This window comes from Podarcis erhardii, assembly GCF_964252035.2.
Source record: "Podarcis erhardii genome assembly, chromosome: 1".
Taxonomy (NCBI): Eukaryota; Metazoa; Chordata; class Lepidosauria; order Squamata; family Lacertidae; genus Podarcis; species Podarcis erhardii.
The window spans coordinates 108,206,974-108,226,351 of NC_138497.1; the positions used below are offsets into that span (position 1 = coordinate 108,206,974).

The 19,378-nt window shown below is 40.2% G+C and overlaps 2 protein-coding genes across 6 annotated transcripts in view; one reads left to right on the top strand and one right to left on the bottom strand.

The window, feature by feature from the left end:
- TANC1 (tetratricopeptide repeat, ankyrin repeat and coiled-coil containing 1) overlaps positions 1–19,378 on the top strand; it is a 138,566-nt gene that overhangs the window by 112,398 nt on the left and 6,790 nt on the right. For all 3 annotated transcript variants that reach the window (XM_081870454.1, XM_081870453.1, XM_081870455.1), the window contains 12 exons: positions 614–762; positions 4,604–4,835; positions 5,718–5,884; positions 6,968–7,575; positions 10,007–10,115; positions 10,668–10,790; positions 11,598–11,834; positions 12,223–12,402; positions 14,610–14,688; positions 17,193–17,326; positions 17,862–17,985; positions 18,250–18,425. In XM_081870454.1, the coding sequence (XP_081726580.1) occupies positions 614–762; positions 4,604–4,835; positions 5,718–5,884; positions 6,968–7,575; positions 10,007–10,115; positions 10,668–10,790; positions 11,598–11,834; positions 12,223–12,402; positions 14,610–14,688; positions 17,193–17,326; positions 17,862–17,985; positions 18,250–18,425 (2,318 nt within the window). The remainder of the gene's footprint in view (positions 1–613; positions 763–4,603; positions 4,836–5,717; positions 5,885–6,967; positions 7,576–10,006; positions 10,116–10,667; positions 10,791–11,597; positions 11,835–12,222; positions 12,403–14,609; positions 14,689–17,192; positions 17,327–17,861; positions 17,986–18,249; positions 18,426–19,378) is intronic.
- Positions 11,698–19,378, bottom strand: part of WDSUB1 (WD repeat, sterile alpha motif and U-box domain containing 1) — a 44,808-nt gene continuing 37,127 nt past the window's right edge. The window contains exon 13 of one of the 3 annotated variants that reach the window (XM_081872632.1): positions 11,698–11,815. The gene's annotated coding sequence lies outside the window, so the exon portion shown is untranslated. Of the gene's footprint in view, positions 11,816–14,553; positions 14,673–16,517; positions 16,773–19,378 lie in introns of those variants that run through there. The other 2 variants (XM_081872629.1, XM_081872630.1) reach the window with 2 other exon arrangements.

The following is a 19,378-nucleotide window of genomic DNA, read 5'->3' on the forward strand; positions in this document are numbered from 1 at the left end:
TTTTTGCTCACATACTCACACTCTGTTGCTTTGTTGCCTCACGGCTTTTCCCCCAAGTCCGCTTCCATGAGTTCCATTTTATTGCACAGGTGTGTGCCCATTCTCAAAATTAATAGCCTTACTGTACTGAAATTGGGAAGGAATGTGTGTTTGTGCCCTTCCAGCTCTACAGTTCTATGAGTCTATGGTGCTTTCACCCCAACCAAACCCTTTAGAGATGCTGACCTACTCAAAACAAATATATCTGTCATTCCATGCTAGCGTTTTGTTACCATAGGCCCATAAAACGAAATATAGCCTTGGGGTACATTTGGAAGGGCGTGTTTATTACTACAAAGGAATTTTAAATGTTTTTCTTCTGTTTTTGATTTGGGCATTTGCTGTTACGGCATCTCTAAATTAGCCGAGCAGATCTTCAAAGTGATGAGCATGTGCAGCTACATGGATGAAGTCATAACTGGTAACACATGCAGGCAGGCTGTGGGATTTCAAACAGTGTTTTAACTTTCTCTGGAAGACTAAACATCACCAACATTGCAGATACATAATTTATACCACAAAATGGATCACTGCTGGTTATAACTCTGGTGTCTGCTGGTCTCTTTCCTCACAGGCAGCGACCCCTGTCAAGAGATTCCTCTCAGCCAGATACCCGCTTCTGTTGCCTCAGCGGGTACCAGTACAAGCAAAACATTCAGCTGCCCCCCAGCTCAGGAACATCCGAACCAAATGGCAGAATCTGTTAGACGTCTTGCGTCAAAGGTAACATCTTAATATTTAACAGCTCTTAACCATAATCCAAATCACACACATTCTACCTGTATATTGACCCCCTTACAAGAATTCAGAATATTTAGAAGCACTGTGTAAGCGGCCAGGCTTCTGTGCCACTAATTTCTTTTTCTCAGCTTTTAATAAATGGTACAGTTCACTTCAGTGATCTACACATTGCCAGTGAGGAGGTACTCGTTGCATCATCTGTGGTGATTTCTTTCTGTTTGCCACTTTTTATTTCCCTTTTTTATCCCGATTGCATAAGGGCAAAGATGCAGTTTTACTTGAGTTTTGAGAATATTTTTTTCCCTGTCCGACTTTGGCAGATGGTGATCTCTAATTCCAAAGGAAATGACTGCCCCATCAGCTCGTTTATTTAACGTACCTTCCTGCAGCGCATGTATCAAGGAGGAGGGAGTGGGATCAAACATTTGATCTAGGCAGCTTACAGTGTTTTCGTCACTGATGTATCTAACGGTTATATAAGCTGGAATTACCAGCAAATTGCACTAGGGACATTCTAATGCATTTATTTTTGCAGGAAGGATTGTGAAAGAAGGCAAGCCTTGCCGAGTGTTGTAAATAGCAGAGGATTTGCTTTGGTATTGAAGTATTACTTGGTATAGTCTTTATGTAAGAACTGTCCTAATATTGTTGTCGTCATCAAAGCAGTTATTATTTTTAGAAAATGATAGAATAAAGATGTATTAAGTCAGCGCTAACCACTTTAAGATTATGCATCCTTACTGAATATTAAGCTGCACAGAGCTTGATGGTGCATACTTCTGCATATGCTCAGAGTTTGCCAAAATTAAGCCTGATATCCCATTCATCAGTGCACTTAACTTTTACAAGAGGAGGAACATGATAGTTATCTCTAGTGCATTATAAAATAAAATACAGATCTGTAACTTGTCAACATTCCAGATCTAGAACTCATAGGGGTTTTTTTAAAATAATTTTTATTAACCGGCCAATCACATCACATTATCCAAATCACATTAGTTCCAAATTATACAGCCAAATTTTAAATTTTGTTGGGGGTACCCATACATCAAGCTCCGCACGAGTCCAAAATTCCGAACGAGTCCAAACATCACTTATATTACTGCTTTAATTAGACAGTTCTATCCAGTTCAATCCAGATAGTCCTTTATTGCTTTCTTTCTCTTCTTGTTGTTATCGTATATTCCTTTCTTTGCGATCTCTGATAATTTTCACAAGCAGATTGAAAACAGGCATCCTCTGTGTTGGTTTTGTACTCTTCAAAGATCATATCGCTCAGGGACAGCCTCTGTTCAATGCTTCCATAAAAAAAAAAATAATAATCTTCGGTCTGTCCTTTACTTTTCTCAGGCTTGCCAAATAAATCAAATGAATCAGGAGGCTCTGTCAGGTCAAGCTTGCGTTCCAACATTCCTTCTCTTTCGAACGATCCTGATTCTCCTCCCCATGTCCTTCTTTCTCCGGCAAGCCTGTCTTGGCGAAACGCCATTTTTTAACTGCGTCATAAAAAATATCCTCTTTCTCACCGTTCACCAATCCTCTCTTCTGTTATAATCCATCCCACACAGTTCTTGAATTCCTGTTTGTGATTAATAAAAACGCAACGATCTTATTTCTATCTGGGGTGAAGGGTTATTAATATCACATCGTGCAAAGAAAAAAAAAGTTTTTTCCTCCACCCCCCCTTCATTCCAAACATACAGTCTCCTAGTGGTGATTCATCAGAAGATTTACTTATCCATCCGTCACTCCCGGTCACAGAGATCCATTAATCAGGAGACTTATCTCTCGAACATTACTTGATATATGTGCTTCAGCTTCATTCCAATCATATGTTTCCAATTATAATTCCGAGCTGAAGCTAACCAGCACGCGCTAATTGGAATCGGCGTCAGGAAGATCTGACTTCACCGAGGGCTCGTGCCAAGTGTTCGGCACCCCCATCTCTCGGATCAGGGGGTGCATTGTGAACACCGCTGGCAAGGCAGCGCCTCCCCCCGTCTTCTGGGGGGGTAGGAAGACTGCATACTTCCCATAGCAGCCCCTTAATTACCTCATATGGGTCAGAGAGATGTTATTGTCGGCCATCTTCCAATGCGCCACCTGGTGGCCCCAGATCTAGAACTCATAGTTGGATTATACCATATAGCCAGACAGTCTGGGAATCTGCTAGAAAGAAAGAAAAGGAGCAAGGGGGGGACAAATTCTGCTTTGTTTTTGTTTTGTTTTTTAATTAAAGAAATATATATTTTAGAAGAGCAAGCAGCACTGTTGTAGCATCCTGTGTTTAACAAATGGACTTGCACTTTCTGGTTTTGTTGCCGTGTTGGCTGGAATCCTTTCTGTTGAGGCCAGTACAGTGGTACCTCAGGTTACATACGCTTCAGGTTACAGACTCTGGTAACCCAGAAATATTACCTCGGGTTAAGAACTTTGCTTCAGGATGAGAACAGAAATCGTGCAGCAGTGGCGCAGCAGCAGCAGGAGGCCCCATTAGCTAAAGTGGTGCTTCAGGTTAAGAACAGTTTCAGGTTAAGAACAGACCTCCAGAACGAATTAAGTTCTTAACACGAGGTACCACATTGGTCTGCCTTGGAACTGCTGGGTCTTCTAAGGTCTTTAGCATTGTGTTTGTCAAAGGACAGTCACCAGTTTTGGCCATATGCAGCAGTCTTTGCATATGGCAGAGTGATATGGTTATTGATGAGGGAGGGATATATTTATGTGAATTACCGGATTTGTACATCTGTGTTTACCTATTTCCAGAATTTGTTGTTTGGTGCTGGGAGATATATTTGGGAAGGTATAATATACCTTGTAAGGATAGAGAGGTTCTCTGTAAACTATGGTTTGCATATCAGAAGCTACAAAGGGAACATACTCTCCTTTTGCTTCTCTCTCTCTCTCTCCAGTAGTGAATTTTTCCAATTCTTCCCTTCTCCATTTTGAAGTTTTCATTATGTCTTCACCAGTGTCAGCCCTGACTGACACAACCGAGTCTTAGCATCTCCTGAGTTTTGTGCTCTAGTACAGGTGTGAGGAGGGGACGCGGGTGGCGCTATGGGTTAATCCACAGAGCCTAGGACTTGCCGATCAGAAGGCCGGTGGTTTGAATCCCCGCGACGGGGTGAGCTCCCATTGCTCGGTCCCAGCTCCTGCCAACCTAGCAGTTCGAAAGCACGTCAAAGTGCAAGTAGATAAATAGGTACTGCTCTGGTTCACCAGAAGCAGCTTAGTCATGCTGGCCACATGACCCGGAAGCTGTACACCGGCTCCCTCGGCCAATAAAGCGAGATGAGCGGCGCAACCCCAGAGTCGGCCATGACTGGACCTAATGGTCAGGGGTCCCTTTACCTTGCATGTGTGAGGAACCTGGTGCCTTCCAGATGTTGTTGGACTCCCAGCTTCCATCAGCCCGCAACCATCAGCCGGCATGGTCATTGGTCAGGAATGATGGGAATTGCAGTGTCTCTCTCTCTCTCTCTCTCTCTCTCTATATATATATATATATATATATATATATCCACCAATGAGCTCAAGGTGGCTTATATAGTTTCCCTCCTTCCCATCTTATCCTCACAACAACCCTGTGAGGTTAGGGTGAGAGTGAGTGACTGGCCCAAGGTCACCCAATGATCTTCATGGAGAAGTGGGAATTTGAACCCTGGTCTCCTAGGTTCTAGTCCAACACTCTAACCACTATGCCACACAGATGTTACCCATATCTGCTCTAAATCTACAATGATTCAATAGATCCCATTATTTTTACTCATGTAACTACTATAAATACTAAACATTTCTTTCTTTTTTCTTTTTGAAAAAGGTTGTTGCCTATCACTACTGTCAAGCTGACAACACTTATACATGCCTTGTCCCAGAATTTGTGCATAGTATTGCTGCTCTTCTTTGCCGGTCCCATCAGTTAACAGCATACAGAGAACTTTTGATAAGGGAACCACATCTACAAAGTATGCTTAGCCTTAGGTCCTGCGTTCAAGATCCAGTAGCAGCATTCAGAAGAGGAGTGCTGGAACCACTTGCAAATCTTAGGAAAGGTAGGTCAAAAATAAAATTTCTCTACAGTGACTTCAATTACAAGACAAGGTTTGTGTTTTAGATGTGCCTAGCAGAAGTTAGCTTGCAGACCAGGGTGTGTTTTGCCGTTTTGTTTTAAAATAAGGTATCAGAGCCATCCAAGAAAATAAAATATTGCAAACTAGTGTTAATCCAACTAGTGTTATATGTATGATGAAAAGCACACTTAGAAAAAGCTAAGATATTGAAGTAGTTTCCTTAAATAAATAATGCACTGCTCTATTTTTTAAAAAATAAAATAAAAATTATTAGGTTATAATTGTACACATTTACTGATATACTTACAAGTCATCTGTAGTGCGTTCTATAATACGATATATTAATTATTCATGAAGCAATGTGAATCCATTTGCAAAAATGGAACTTTTAATGGAAGCTGTGATGGCAAATGTTGTTTGCTCAGTAACAACATAAACAGCTCCACACAAGCTGTGACTTCAGCAGTGTAGCATCTATTTAGAAATAATGAACTGCAGTTGCTATCCATGCATTTCAGAATACTTATTAGGTGAAACTAGACATTTGGTAGCAATTATGGGTCTGGAAACCTTCCCGCTGCAAATTTTTTTACACGATCAGATTGTTCACCACTTTCCTGCTTTTGTTGTTAGTCTTCATTATTATCCTTATTTTTATTAGGATAATACAGGGGTCATTATTAATACTATTATTAGCAATATTGCATTTAGTCATATTTTCACAAAAAGTTATCCAAAGCAAATTACAAAGTGAAAGGTTATGTTTATCTATTCAATTCCTGTAAACCACTTTATAAATTGAAAGTGGGGCTGTGTGTGCATGTGATGTATACTTCATTGGTATTTCAACATCTTGCCTTTCAGAACAGAAAATTCCAGAAGAGGAATATATCATTTTGATAGATGGCCTAAATGAGGCTGAATTTCATAAACCTGATTATGGGGACACGGTTTCTTCATTCATCACAAATATTATTTCTAAATTTCCTCCCTGGCTAAAACTGATTGTGACTGTAAGAACGAACTTCCAGGTAATGTTTTGAAAACGTATAGCTTCAAACGTTGTTCTGAAATAATGCTGCATTGAGGAGAAAGAGTCTCAAGGAGTTGTTTATGCTTTAATTTTAATTGGAAAGAATAGTCTGGAAAATGTGCTGTGGCTTAGACAGGTGCAGGGGTACTAACCTGAATAAAACATTTTTGTTGGGGGAGGGCAGGTAACTAGTAATAATCTCAGGCTCCTCTGAAGACCTGCAGCAGCTCTACTATATGTGTGGTGTAAAAGCGCACAGCCGCAACAGCAAACTCTTTTAAACCACTGTCAGCCAACACAACTTGGTGTCAAGATCCATCAGGTCCAGACTGGAGGCAGCATTTCAGTCTCTACACTACTTCCCAGCTCTGGCAAAAGGAGGGAACAAAACAGAGAGTATCCAGAGCAGTTCATCTTATGCTCTCTGTCCCCTATAAAAGCCGCCAGGTCAGACTTATTTACTTGTGTGAATAACAAAAGGGCTCTGCTGCTATTTCCCTGTTTGTCCTGCCCCTCTCTTTTTTAATCTGTGGGTGGCCGGACACTTGACCAACATGTTAGAAAATGTTTTGCCGTGTCTGGACGAATTCAGTAATGACCATGAAGTCCTTCTAAGTGAAAGTCTATTACTTCAGAGCACAGGTAGGGGACTGTATGGTTGAACGTTGCATATTACAAATATTATCTGCACATAGAAAACCAGATGTCAGGGAGGAAAGTTCTAGGCTAGCTTTCTCCCTCCTAGTGTACTAATTTTGTATGTAGAGGGGATTTGTTCTACACACACACACACACACACACACACACACACACACACAGCATTCAGCTGTGCAATTCCACCCCTCACCCCTGGTTATAATCTGAAACAAAACTCTCCAGAAGCAGTTTTACTACCTTAGACCAAATAGTTACGTTGTTCATTCGGTAAATACCTATCTATACCAAGGTTTCATTCATGCTGGCGCTTAGTCCAGCTTGATCCACCTTTAATGTGATGTTCCTGCAAACTCAGATTTCATCCGTACACCTATGGCATGTGTACTGTAAAGTGCTTCTCTCTCTCTCTTCTGTTATAATACAGGAAATAATCAGCTCATATCCTTTCTTTACAATCTCCCTGGATGATTTCCATGAAAATAAAGAAATACAGGCTGATTTGAATGCGTACATTCAGTACAGGATCGGTGCCAGCCAGGACATTGTAAACAATATATCTCTGAATGGAAAAGCTGATGCAGCTATAATTGGGAAAGTGAGCAACCATCTGATCATGAGGAGCATGGGATCCTATCTCTACTTGAAATTGACCCTGGATCTCTTTCAGAAGGGTCACCTAGTGATCAAAAGTGCAAGCTACAAGGTAGTTCCGGTCTCGCTCTCTGAGCTCTATCTGCTTCAGTGCAACATGAAGTTCATGACGAACTCATCATTTGAAAGGGCCCTGCCAGTGCTAAATGTGGCTCTGGCGTCACTTCACCCAATGACAGATGACCAGATTTTCCAGGCCATCAATGCTGGCCAGATATACGGTGAACAGGACTGGGAAGAGTTCCATCAGAGGATGGAGTCCCTTTCAGGCTTTTTGATAAAAAGGCGAGACAAAACACGAATGTTCTGCCATCCATCCTTCAGGGAGTGGCTGGTCTGGAGAGCAGAGGGTGAAAACACGGACTTCTTGTGTGAACCAAGGTAAATAGAAGCTGTATATATTATATTGTGGGTGCTAATAATTGCTGATGGTTTTTGTTTCTTTTATTGTGCTACATGAGGAAGATGGCACTGCTAAGGGGAAAATGCTGTTAGAGCCAAGGTTTTTCATTTTGTTTAGCACTGAAGCATAAGTTTTACAATAAAATCAGAAATGAGACTGCATATCTAAAAAGCGGAATTTACTACTTTCAGTAACATTTGGGCTAAGCATTTCATTACTTTGGTAGGAGAGTACACTATGGAGGAATGTGACTTTTTATTTATCTGCTATGAAGCTTCTTTATAATTCTGCAGGCGCAACCTTATGAATTAACTATCCAGCCCTGGAAACTCTTTACATTCTTATTCCTCCCTATTTGACAACAAATCCTTCTCAGGCTTATAGAGATTATGGGCACTGTTAGAGACATGATAACGTGGTAGGTGGAACCCATAGGGAATCTATTATGTTCTTAAATTTCAGATTGTTTGTTCAACAGTAACTTGTGTCTTTTATCCTGCCCCACTAATCATTTGTGAATCCTATAAGTAGAAATGGGAGTGGTCCTGTAATGGGATTATTGCTATTTACACTGACATTCATATAATTTAAAAAGCGATTCAGCATCTGAGGCTTATGGAATCGTGCAGTTTGACATTCTAAAATTAGAACCAGTTCAAAATTTAATCAAGGGAGAGGAATATGTTGGCTGCTGGAAACATGCTTTCATCTGCTGTAGTGCTTGGCTATTTTGCTAGACCAAGATGTCAACTGCATGCAGGAGCTGGTTAAAACCAGTGGAGTATGGGAAGAATGAGATCCAGTGTTAGCGGGGACCACTAATGGAAAACCAGTCAGCTAGAGAATAATTTGACTGATTTGATGCACTGAGTGGGTCTTTGGACTTTTGTAGTCTGACTGACACAACACACTTGAGCAACTTTTGAAACACAGGCTGGTTTCAAGAGCAATTTGTAATGTGGCTTGGGGAGGAGGTTATTGGTCAATGGAAAACCATCGTTAACAGGCTTTTTATGTGGTTGTTCTTCATTGAGTGCCATCGCACTTAGTTCATTTTGTATTGTTTTTACACATGTCAACAGGTTTTTTTGTACTGTATTTAAAACTATTTTAGATGTTTTCATTCTATGCCTGTAAGCCACCAAGATACATGTACATCCTTTAATTTACTGGGTTGGATTCAACATCACACACACTTTTACCAAAAAATAAAAATGGTTTTATTGCATTTTTAATGCATATGTTTTTAAATATCTGTAAGCAACTGTGTATTTTATGGATTTGTAAAACGCTTTGAGCCTTTAAAAAAATTTTGTAGAAAGCGATAAATAATAAAAAGCTCTTCAATGTTGCGGTAAGGTTCAACTCACGTAAGAATATCCCTGTTGAAAGAACCAAAGATACATAATAGTTGTGCTGGGTAGATTTATTTTGGCTACCTACAATTATATCACATAATTTTTAGTATTAATAATTTCTCCAGTGCTCTTTAGTGTACAAAGTATTATAACGTGCACTGAAGCGTCTGTAACCCAAGGTACTACTGTGCATTAAAAAGCATTAGAAGCTGACCTTTTTTTCTGTTACCGTGATAACATAAGATAATTATTTTATACAGTGCTACTTCAGTGCTTCAGGTTACAGACTCTGCTAACTCAGAAATAGTACCTCGGGTTAAGAACTTTGCTTCAGGATGAGAACAGAAATTGCAGAGCGGCATTGGGAGGCCCCATTAACTAAAGTGGTACCTCAGGTTAAGAACAGTTTCAGGTTAAGAACGGACCTCCAGAACGAATTAAGTTCTTAACCTGAGGTACCACTGTATTTGTTTGTGAGGGTGATGCGTTCATTATTGACTTAAAAAGAAATGGGAAGACTGCTGTACAGAAAAAGAAGCACCCATTATTTGCCCAATGTTTCAGAATAACGTATGGAAGTGTCACCATGGTTTTGCAAAATCTTGCACTCTTACCATATAAATCACCGTACTCCATTATAATGAAAACCAGATACGCTGTGTCTGTGACCTTGGTTGAACTTACCAGACACTAGTTTACATTTCTCATGACTTGGTTTGATTTAAACATAATAGGAACAGCACACACTTTTCCACAAAAAGGATTGGTCATGTCTGAGAAAGACTCTCCTCCTGGAAGAGAGGGGAGTGGTTGTGGGTGGGAGCCGAGCTCCGCCTCCAGCAGGGGGCGTTGCCCCCTGCCTCCCACTCACCTGGCTGGCGCCCACCCCCATCGGCAGGCACCCAACAAGTTCAACATATTTTGATATTTAGATTTTGGGGCAGGAGAATGAAATCTGTCACATTAGGTATTCAGAGGACAACCAGGTGACATAACATTGATTAGTACAGTTTAAAATCCTCTCCCCCTATCTTTCTGCTTCTTTGATTAGGAATGGACATGCACTCCTGGCATTCATGTTCTCAAGGCAGGAAGGAAAGCTTAACCGTCAGCAAACAATGGAGCTGGGGCATCACATTCTGAAAGCACATATATTCAAGGTAAAACCTATAATTTATTTTGCCTTCTGGTATGTGTTCAGTTTGTCTCTTTTTGTTATATCTTTGTGCCATAATATCATTATGTCCTCTTGTTTTTCTCCCCATCCAGAAATTTTAGAAAATGGAAAGTTAAACTTTGCTTTGGAAAACGTTCACAATGTGCATAAATGTTATTTTCACAGCAGTCATTAATATCTTGTTTTAAAGCTTTTTAAGTAACCCAGAACTAATCTCCTGTCACATGACACTGTATTTAGAGTTTAATACCTAGCCATTCTCAAAATGTTCATTGCCCAGTAGGTAGAACTATGTATGGAGGAAGGCTGCACACTTTCCTAGTATTTTTGAGCTGCTGCAGGAAGTTTGTAAGGGACATTTCAAATCTTGGGCAGATGTAAATACACAGCTAAAGTATTTCTATGCAAGCAAAGGTCTGAGGATTTTAATTTTCAAAGAAAAAAGCTATCACAATTTTCAGTGTGCAAATAGTAATATTATTTTGAAAATCTGTTCACTTCCTCTTTTTTCATCTCTATTTGTTGTATCTTCTAGGGGCTCAGCAAAAAGACTGGAATTTCTTCCAGCCACCTTCAAGCCTTGTGGATTGGCTATAGCACTGATGGTTTGTCAGCAGCTCTTGCATCCTTGAGAAATCTTTATACACCCAATGTAAAGGTAAGAAAACGAAGTATCAGCTATACTTCACTTTTTTCACTGTGGTAGTTCTAAACTTAAGAGAAAGCAGTTCCACACTGTTACAGGCTGTAGGCAAGTGGGGTTTTATATGCTGGCATCAGGAACTAACTTTCCTCTAAGGACAACAGCATGTCAGTTCCAGAACAAGGAAGAAAGGAAAAGCAGGTGGCTTGACAGTGGCAATAATGTGTTCAAATGGGGAAACGCTCACTCTCTTTGAATCTCCTGTGTTCTTTCTCTGCTTTTGAAAACTTGTCCAATCAAGATTAGCCAAAAGTGCTTTATAGCCATTGAATGTAAGGACTGAAAAACTAGCCAATAGCATTCATAAGAAGAAGAGTTTGGATTTGATATCCTGCTTTATCTCTACCCGAAGGAATCTCAAAGCGATTTATAAAGCGCATGTCAATTCATGGTGCTGTTAAACTGACCAAAGTTAAAGTCCCCAAACTTTGAAAATTCAACAGTCAGTCTTTGCCACTGTCTCTAAGAAAATCCCAAAACATTGGTTAAGGGTGATTTAAAGAAGACTGTTGGTATCAGCAAGGGGAGATGCAAATGATTAGTTTTTAAGTCTCTCTTTAATGTGTGAATAGCCACATGTATTCTCTGTAGAGAGCAAGTATTCATAATTTAGAATGGAGCAAACAGGTTTTTCTATGTAAATTGAGAAACAATCTAACAACATCCATACAATCTTGTTACATAATGGAGATGCAAACTGATCCTGTTTCAGTCTCTAAACAAGAAGGTGAATTATATTTCCTTTCTTTTAAATCCCTGTAGGTGAGTCGTCTGCTGATTTTGGGTGGTGCAAATGTAAACTACAGGACAGAAGTTCTCAACAACGCTCCAATATTGTGTGTTCAATCTCATCTTGATCATGAAGAAGTGGTCCTCCTTCTGCTCGAATTTGGTGCCACCATTGATGGTGCGTCTGAGAATGGGATGACCCCACTTTGCTGTGCAGCAGCTGCAGGCCACATGCATATAGTTTCACTACTCTGCAAGAAAGGAGCAAAGGTAAGCTTGACAACAGACTCAGTATGGAGCATTTGTGTGCTATAGAGCTGTACAGAGGGATCCAAATAAAGGCTATCTCCTTTCTCTGTGAGGATGCAGCTCAGACACTGAAGCATGTCCTGCATCAGTTAAACATGAAATTTCCTTGTGCCCTATGCTTTAATACTCTAGAACACAGAACTAAAATACCTTACCTAGGTTTAGTTAAAAAACAAACCAACCAGAAACTGCTTTGATTTTAGGTAATACATAGTTATGCAGAATCACACTAAGTATCACCAAATTATATATAGTAATCTGCCAATTTGGTACTTTGTAAAAAGCATGTGCAATGAGCCTGCTTATCATGAATGATACTCTTTTTCTCTCCCTGCACTTCCCCTTTTAGATCAATCACTTGGATAAAAAGGGACAGTGTGCTTTGGTTCATAGTGCCCTAAGGGGCCATTCTGATATTCTTGAATATCTGCTGAACATGGATTGGAGCACTTCCCAGCAGAATTCACTGACAAAGCGACAGGCACTTCAGCAGGCTCTGACAGCATCTTCAAGCATGGGACATTGTCAGGTAGCTTGCTCCACCTCTCTTCTCGAAAGTGTTTAGAATAATTCAATGGTTTCTACACTGCTATTCCTCAGGGGATATTAAAAAGGTCTACATTTTAAGTGATGGCCTTTTAAACTGTGTGGTGGTGATACTGCTTTTATTTGTTATTATAGTGTGTATTTTTGTGTTTTTATATTGTAAACCGCCCTGTCAGATGAAGAGCAATATAGAAATTTAATTAATAAATAACAAAGTCTGTCAGGCTATTACAAGCCCATTTAACATGAGGCGAGTAAATGAATAAAGATCAAATTTCACTGCCACCAGGCAGTACTTTTCAAACAAATGAGACATCATGTATTTTTCCCAAAGAGCTGGGAATAGCTGTATCATGCCACTCAGGAAAATGTCACTTTTATTGGGAAATCAGACAAAATAGCTACCCCCTTACACTATAATACACAAATTATGTGGCACTTGCCATATACTTTCCAACAGTGCTGGGGTTTTTTAAGCTGGAGAGCGCTGGAGTTCAGTACCAACACCTCAGAGGTGGGTGCCATTGCGGGCTGGCACTCACACTGCCCACTTATAGCCTTCACATACTTCTGAGAAGCCCAAAATGAAAATTTCAAGTCAAAACGGAAGTGTGTGCAAGTCTACACTTTTCTCCGATCTGGCCATGATACAGGGTGGGGCCAGTTCATAATTCCTTTTCTTCAATCCATCTTTCATGTAGTGGCAACGGGCTTTAAGCTTTCCAACCAGGCCTCTACCGTTGCACGTGCGCATGTTTGAGTGAGGGCCCTTCTGAGCTGCCCATGCCATCCGCCTGAATCTTAAGAGAACGAGGGAGGCGGGGGCACATTTATTTGACCTGCACCAGAACCAGTGGCGACCCCCAAACCAGCTGGGGAGACAGCTTGCTGTAGTTTTTAGCACCTCTGCAGGCGGTGATCACGGCTGTTGTCAAACCGCCATCTGTTCAGGGCTGCACCAAGTCACCCAGCGAATTAACTGTAACAATTTCATCATGAGTTCCGGCACCATTTTTTCTTGAGAAAAACACCGCTTCCCAATCTCTCTTTCCTTTGTTGCTACTAAAAAGATTACTTGTAAGGGGTTAGGAGTTGAATGGTCCCAACTTGCTTGGTGGTGTTTTGCGTTCCATGTACTTGAGACAAGATGATACTGTAAGCTTTAGCATACTCTGTACTTGTGCCAAGTGCAGCTCTGTTTAAGATGAAAAATGCTAGTAGGATTTCTGTCTCCACAATGTGGCTATAAAGGATTATATGGCCATAATAGAATACAAGAAGATGGTTTATTCCTTGAAACCACATTTGTACTGTTTTCCATCTGCCTCACAAGACTGCAGCAGCTCTCTTAATGTATTTATTGTTTATGCAATTAATCCTGGCATGCAAACATTAGCCTCCATTATGTTTTACTGCCATTTTTGAAGCAGTTTTTTTTTTTTGGGGGGGGGGGGAGTTAAATTCTGCACTGTATGAAGGCAGATTGGGATTCCTGTATAAATGGAATATTCCCCCCTTTTTACAATTCAACATTTTAAACATTGCCTCTGTTTTTCTTCATAGAAATGGAGTATGGAAGAAGTATGCATTCATGTTCCTTAGCTTCAGTTGAAACATTAGAAATGTTTACTGGGCGTAGTTAAAGAAACAATTCTGAGAAGATTCATATGAATTGCCTTCCTTTGTTTGCTTGTACTTTCCTTGATTTACCCAACCACATTTGGGTCTTGTAACGGCTTGTTAAAATAATTTGCGACAAAAAAAATGAAACTGACAGAAACACATTCTTACTCATTTCATCTCTTGTCTTGAGTGAGACAGAAAATTAATTTGTATCCAAAATAGTCTAGTAGTATTGATGCATTCAGAAGATGTGCAAATATACAAGCATTTAGTTATAGTTTGCCATTCCATGGGACCTGGATATTTCCTTGTTAGATCATTGAAGAGAAACTGACTTGTACATAACAAAGTGTCTCTCCTATGCCAACTTGTGCTGTTACCTTAAATGCATACAGTTTGACATACCATAAATTTCTTAGCTGAAACTTACTGTGTTTACGAATGCATTGTGCATCACCAACAGAGTGCTAAGGTAAATCAAGTCCATAATTATGTAATTGTTTGTTCTTCCTTGATGGGTTTCTTTTTTAAAATGGTAGCTGATTGATATTTTCCTCCTCTTTGTAGGTGATTCATTTTCTGATGCAGATTGAAAAGGAGCCTAAAATTGACATCAATGAAACAGACACACTGTGGGGAGAAACAGGTATGTGTGTATGAGAGAGATAACTTTTGGTACTCATCAGAAGGGGGTTTCTCAGGGGACACAAGGACACCACCAAGTGGGGTATCTTTATGCTCCTCTTTCTTGGAGGCAGAAATAAAGCCATTTTCGGAGGCTTCTGTGTTATCCCTCCCCTTCTGTGACAGTTTACCCTTCTGGCCAAAGCATACAAGAGGTTACAATGAGCTGCATTGGGAAGAGGAGGGAGAAGTGACAAGCAAAGACGACCCTTTGTGCAACATTAGATGCCACCCTTTGTCTCTGATGCATTAATACAGAGTAGACTCCTTTGCATTTTCTCCTTTTGTTGCGCTCTTGCCTTATTCTATCTCTGCACCCGTCTACATTCTCTGGTTGTTCTTGTTGGCATATTCCTGTTTTCCCCTCTTGTACTACTTGCTAGTAGTCCCCTTGTTCTGTGGATTGTTCATGCCTAGCTACACATTTGAGCTGCCATTTCCTTCTGGCAGTTTGGACAGAACGCTTTCCCTCCCAACAGTGGCATTTTGAGTGCAGAGATTGCTAGCTGAGGGTTGCACTGAGATCACAATGCCTATAGTTAAGCAGAGCTGCTTAGGATGAATTGTCACATTGTCAAAAATGGTCTACAAGTCCTGAAAATTTGATAAATTCAGATTTGTGCCTTGCAATCTGGGGACAGATTTTTCAGAAGGCAGCTCTCTGTTTCCCCTCCCCCTTTACATTTTTAATCATAGACCAGGATTGGAAAGGGACTGCCATTTAGTGGTGCAGCAGATGCTTTGCATGCAAAAACATTCCATATTCAATCCCCGGGGAAGACTCCTTTCTGAAAACCAGAGAGTCCCTGTCAGTCAGTGCAGACAATATGGAGCTAGGAGTCCGTAGAAGGCAGTTTTCTATATTCCTAAACTGTGTGTTTTGGATTTACAGAAATCCTTCACACAGATGTCAATGTACAAAAGACAAAGTGCCTATGGCACAGAATCACATTAGAAGTATCACCTTGTACACAGCAAAATGTATTGGCCACCTTACATTGTTACACATTTCCAACCATTGTTTGCCCCGTTTTCCAAAATTTCTCTTCCCCAGTTAGCACTTTCCTCAACATCTTTGACAATAGACCGAAGATCTGCCAAAGATCATATTAGTTTTCCTATAGGGTAGTAGGCCGGCCTCATATTTTCCATGTTCCATTAGTAGTTTTGCTGTTCATTTAGTGTTTCCCCCCTTTGCTTTTAAAAGTTAGAAGCGGGGGCAAGCTATTGTTGGGTACATTAGACATATCAGAGATGGGCCTTTTCGGAATGGTCAGCATTCCTTAACATAGCTTTCCTGAGGATCTTGTTTGTTTAAGCCCACTGCAGGCTATTCTTCAGTCCTGCTTATTTCCGAATATGGTATACTTGAGACACACTGGCTTTTTGTATCTTAAGTGACTCCAGGAGCTGTGGGTGATAGTGAGATAAGGCACAGGGGTGTTTTTTGTTTTTATAACACAGCTATAACCTTCGTGTTATATTCCCAGCAGTTATAAAAAATCTGTTTAAAAACAAAAACAAAACTGTCAGCTTGTTTGGGTCTACATGCTCAACCTAATCCTTAAATTAATAGTGCTACCTTGTGTGTCAGTTGCCATTAAACAAAAATCTTATTTCCTGTGGACCAACAGATGACTGCCTTTGCTGCCAGGGTTACAGTGAAACGAAGAGATTAGAATTGTAGAATCATAGAATTGTAGAGTTGGAAATGACCCCAAGGGCCATCTAGTTCAACACCCTGCAGTGCAAAAATCTAAACTAAAGCATCCATGACGGATTGTAACCTACATTATTTTTTTAACAGTTGTGAGAGTAGAGAAGAAATTCTCAACCATTGCTGTAACTAGCATTACAGGTTGCAGTTAGGGGGATTTTTGCATATTGCAGACTTTCCCAGGGATTGGGAACCTCAGGCCCAGGGGTCAGATGTAGTCTTCTGGGACTCTCTTCCTGGCTCTTGAGACTCCCAGTGACCCTGCTTCGTGCTCTCAAGGGTTTGTCTGGCTGGAATGCATCCTTGAACTGATCTTGCTTCTTGTTTGCCTAGGTGGATAATAGAGAGGGAGTGGGTGGGTTTGTGTATGCACAAAGTAGCCTACTGCACAAGGATAAAATTTGCATTCATTGCTCTGGCATGTGGCCCTGGGCGGTGGCAAAAAAAGGATGCTCGATGGTCCTTTGGTCTGATTCAAGAGAGCTATTCTTACATTCTTAAAAGGACGTCTTGCCATTCTTGAGCTGTAGGAAAATTTTGAGTATCCAGTACCATGTCATTTTAATGAATGTTAGTATCTGGGAATACAAGGGGGGGGGGGGTTGTACAAGAGGAAACATTTATTGGTTGTTGGACTAACTGCTGATAACTCTCGGGAGGAATGCATAGAATGCTTTTAGCTTAATGTTTTCTCTCAAACTTGTTTTCTCTTTAAATCTGATAAACTAAAACCTTTTATTTCTTTTTAGCTTTGACTGCTGCTGCTGGGAGAGGAAAGCTGGAAGCATGTGAACTATTACTTCAACATGGTGCTCTAGTAATGAGAACTAATAGGAGAGGGATCCCTCCCCTTTTTTGTGCTGTGCGTCAGGGACATTGGCAGGTGGGATGAAACTTTATGATTAAAATGGCCAGTTTCAGCTTAATTTGTTAAATGAAGGACACTTCTCTAACCTGCAGGCCTCCAGATGTTGTGGGATTCCAAGTCCCGTAAGACCCAGACAGCATGGCTGATAGGGATAATAGGAACTGTAGTCCCAATGGCATCTAAAAGACCACATGTTCACCATCTCTGCTTTAGATGGCAATAGACTTTTTTGAACTGTTTTGAAAAAGCTATTAATCCCTAGGGCATTTGATTATGAAAACAGTGGCCCAGTGAGGAGTCTTGTTGATCAAATAAAGATACGGTACTGACTTGAGTGCTGCTCTGTTAAAGCCACATAGATGAATCTAAAGAACAAAGAAGCTATGTGTTTTATGCTCCACAAGCATTCTCCTGCAGTTATTGGGACTTGGGTATGGAGTATGGTCGAAGTATGAGTTGCTCTTGTAAGGATCAGGTTACATATTGCCATTATTTATTCTAAGGTTGTGATTTTACAGTACTGTGATGGGAACATACTCACTTTTTTCAGATTGCAAAACTTCTGCTGGAAAAGGGAGCTGATATAAATTTAAGTGACAAGCAAGGCAGGACACCACTCATGGTAGCTTCTTGTGAAGGACATCTGAGCACTGTTGAATTTCTCATCTCCAAAGGTAACAAACACACTGTTCAAGAATTTTTTCTTTTAACTTGCCCTATTCGCTTTTCATGCCTTTTAAGATAGATAAGCGAGCCTGACAGCTCAACATTGAAAGTGTCTTGCTGCAAGTTTTATGAGTTAATGCTGAAATTACATCATCTCAATAGTATTGAAGAGAAAGTTCAATAATTTTTCACTGTGTTTAATTTTTGGCTTAACGTGGGGCATATTTTAAGTCTCCCCCTTCAAAATAACGTATTTTTGGTTTGTGTTTTAGGTGCAGACATTTCATTGCTGGACAAGGAGGGCCTGACAGCATTGAGTTGGGCTTGCCTCAAAGGACACAAGAGTGTGGTCCAGTATTTGGTTGAGAAAGATGCCACAATAGACCAGACGGACAAGAATGGAAGAACCCCCTTGGATTTAGCAGCTTTCTATGGCGACTCGGATATTGTAAGTCAAGTCAAATACTGGGCTTGCTATAAGCTTTCACATTCTGAAACTAAGCCAGAGCACTGAGATCTTGCCAACTAGAATGCTAATTAAGCAAACTAGCTCCCCTTTTCATGCACTTGAGAGCGTCACAGGAGATGATTCACCAAGAAAAAACTACTTCTTTAATGTAAGAGATACCTAATGCTGGATGCTGGGTACCTGTTCTTCTTCACTGTGTAGAAAGAGTCTGGGGGGGATCCTTTTGATTCTAAATAGTTTATATTAAACAAACATATCCAATGCTTGGTCAAAGTATAAAATCTTTCACCATGGATTTTTTTAATTATTATTATTTATCAAAATCTAGCATAGATGCATATGGCTTTTTCTACTGCCTTACTTTCTTGGTAAATGACTCTTAACTGTGAGTGCCAGCACAAAATGGCTGCTCAGGGCAGGAGATTGGGGGGGGGGGGGAGGATGTTGCTCAGTATCACTGAGTACTGTCACAAAAAACACTGCTTAGTGTTAATAAATTATATTAGTCTGCTATGACTCGAACAAGATTTGTGAGATGTAAAGGGATGTTTCAGAACTGATAAGTATTAATATATTTTGAAATGTAATAAATCTTTGGTTTAAGAGTTAAAAGCTCTTATAAATGGATTCTGTCTCAAAGTAGAACAGGATCCATCAGTTGGGCTTACCTTGCACCTTATATAAGCAATAATTTACACTGTAGTCTCACATGTGCTCACTTACAACTTAATGAATAGATTCCCAACGGCCTGCATTTAAATTGCACTAGAATGTCACTTGTTGGGATAATTAAAATCATAATGTGAAAAATGCTAAACATGTGAGACCCATACTAAGGAAATACTGAATTATCACACCAAGAACCTGTTTCCCAATATATAGTCCCAGCATTACGACTTAAAAAAACCAAAAAGCTTTTAACATAGGAACAG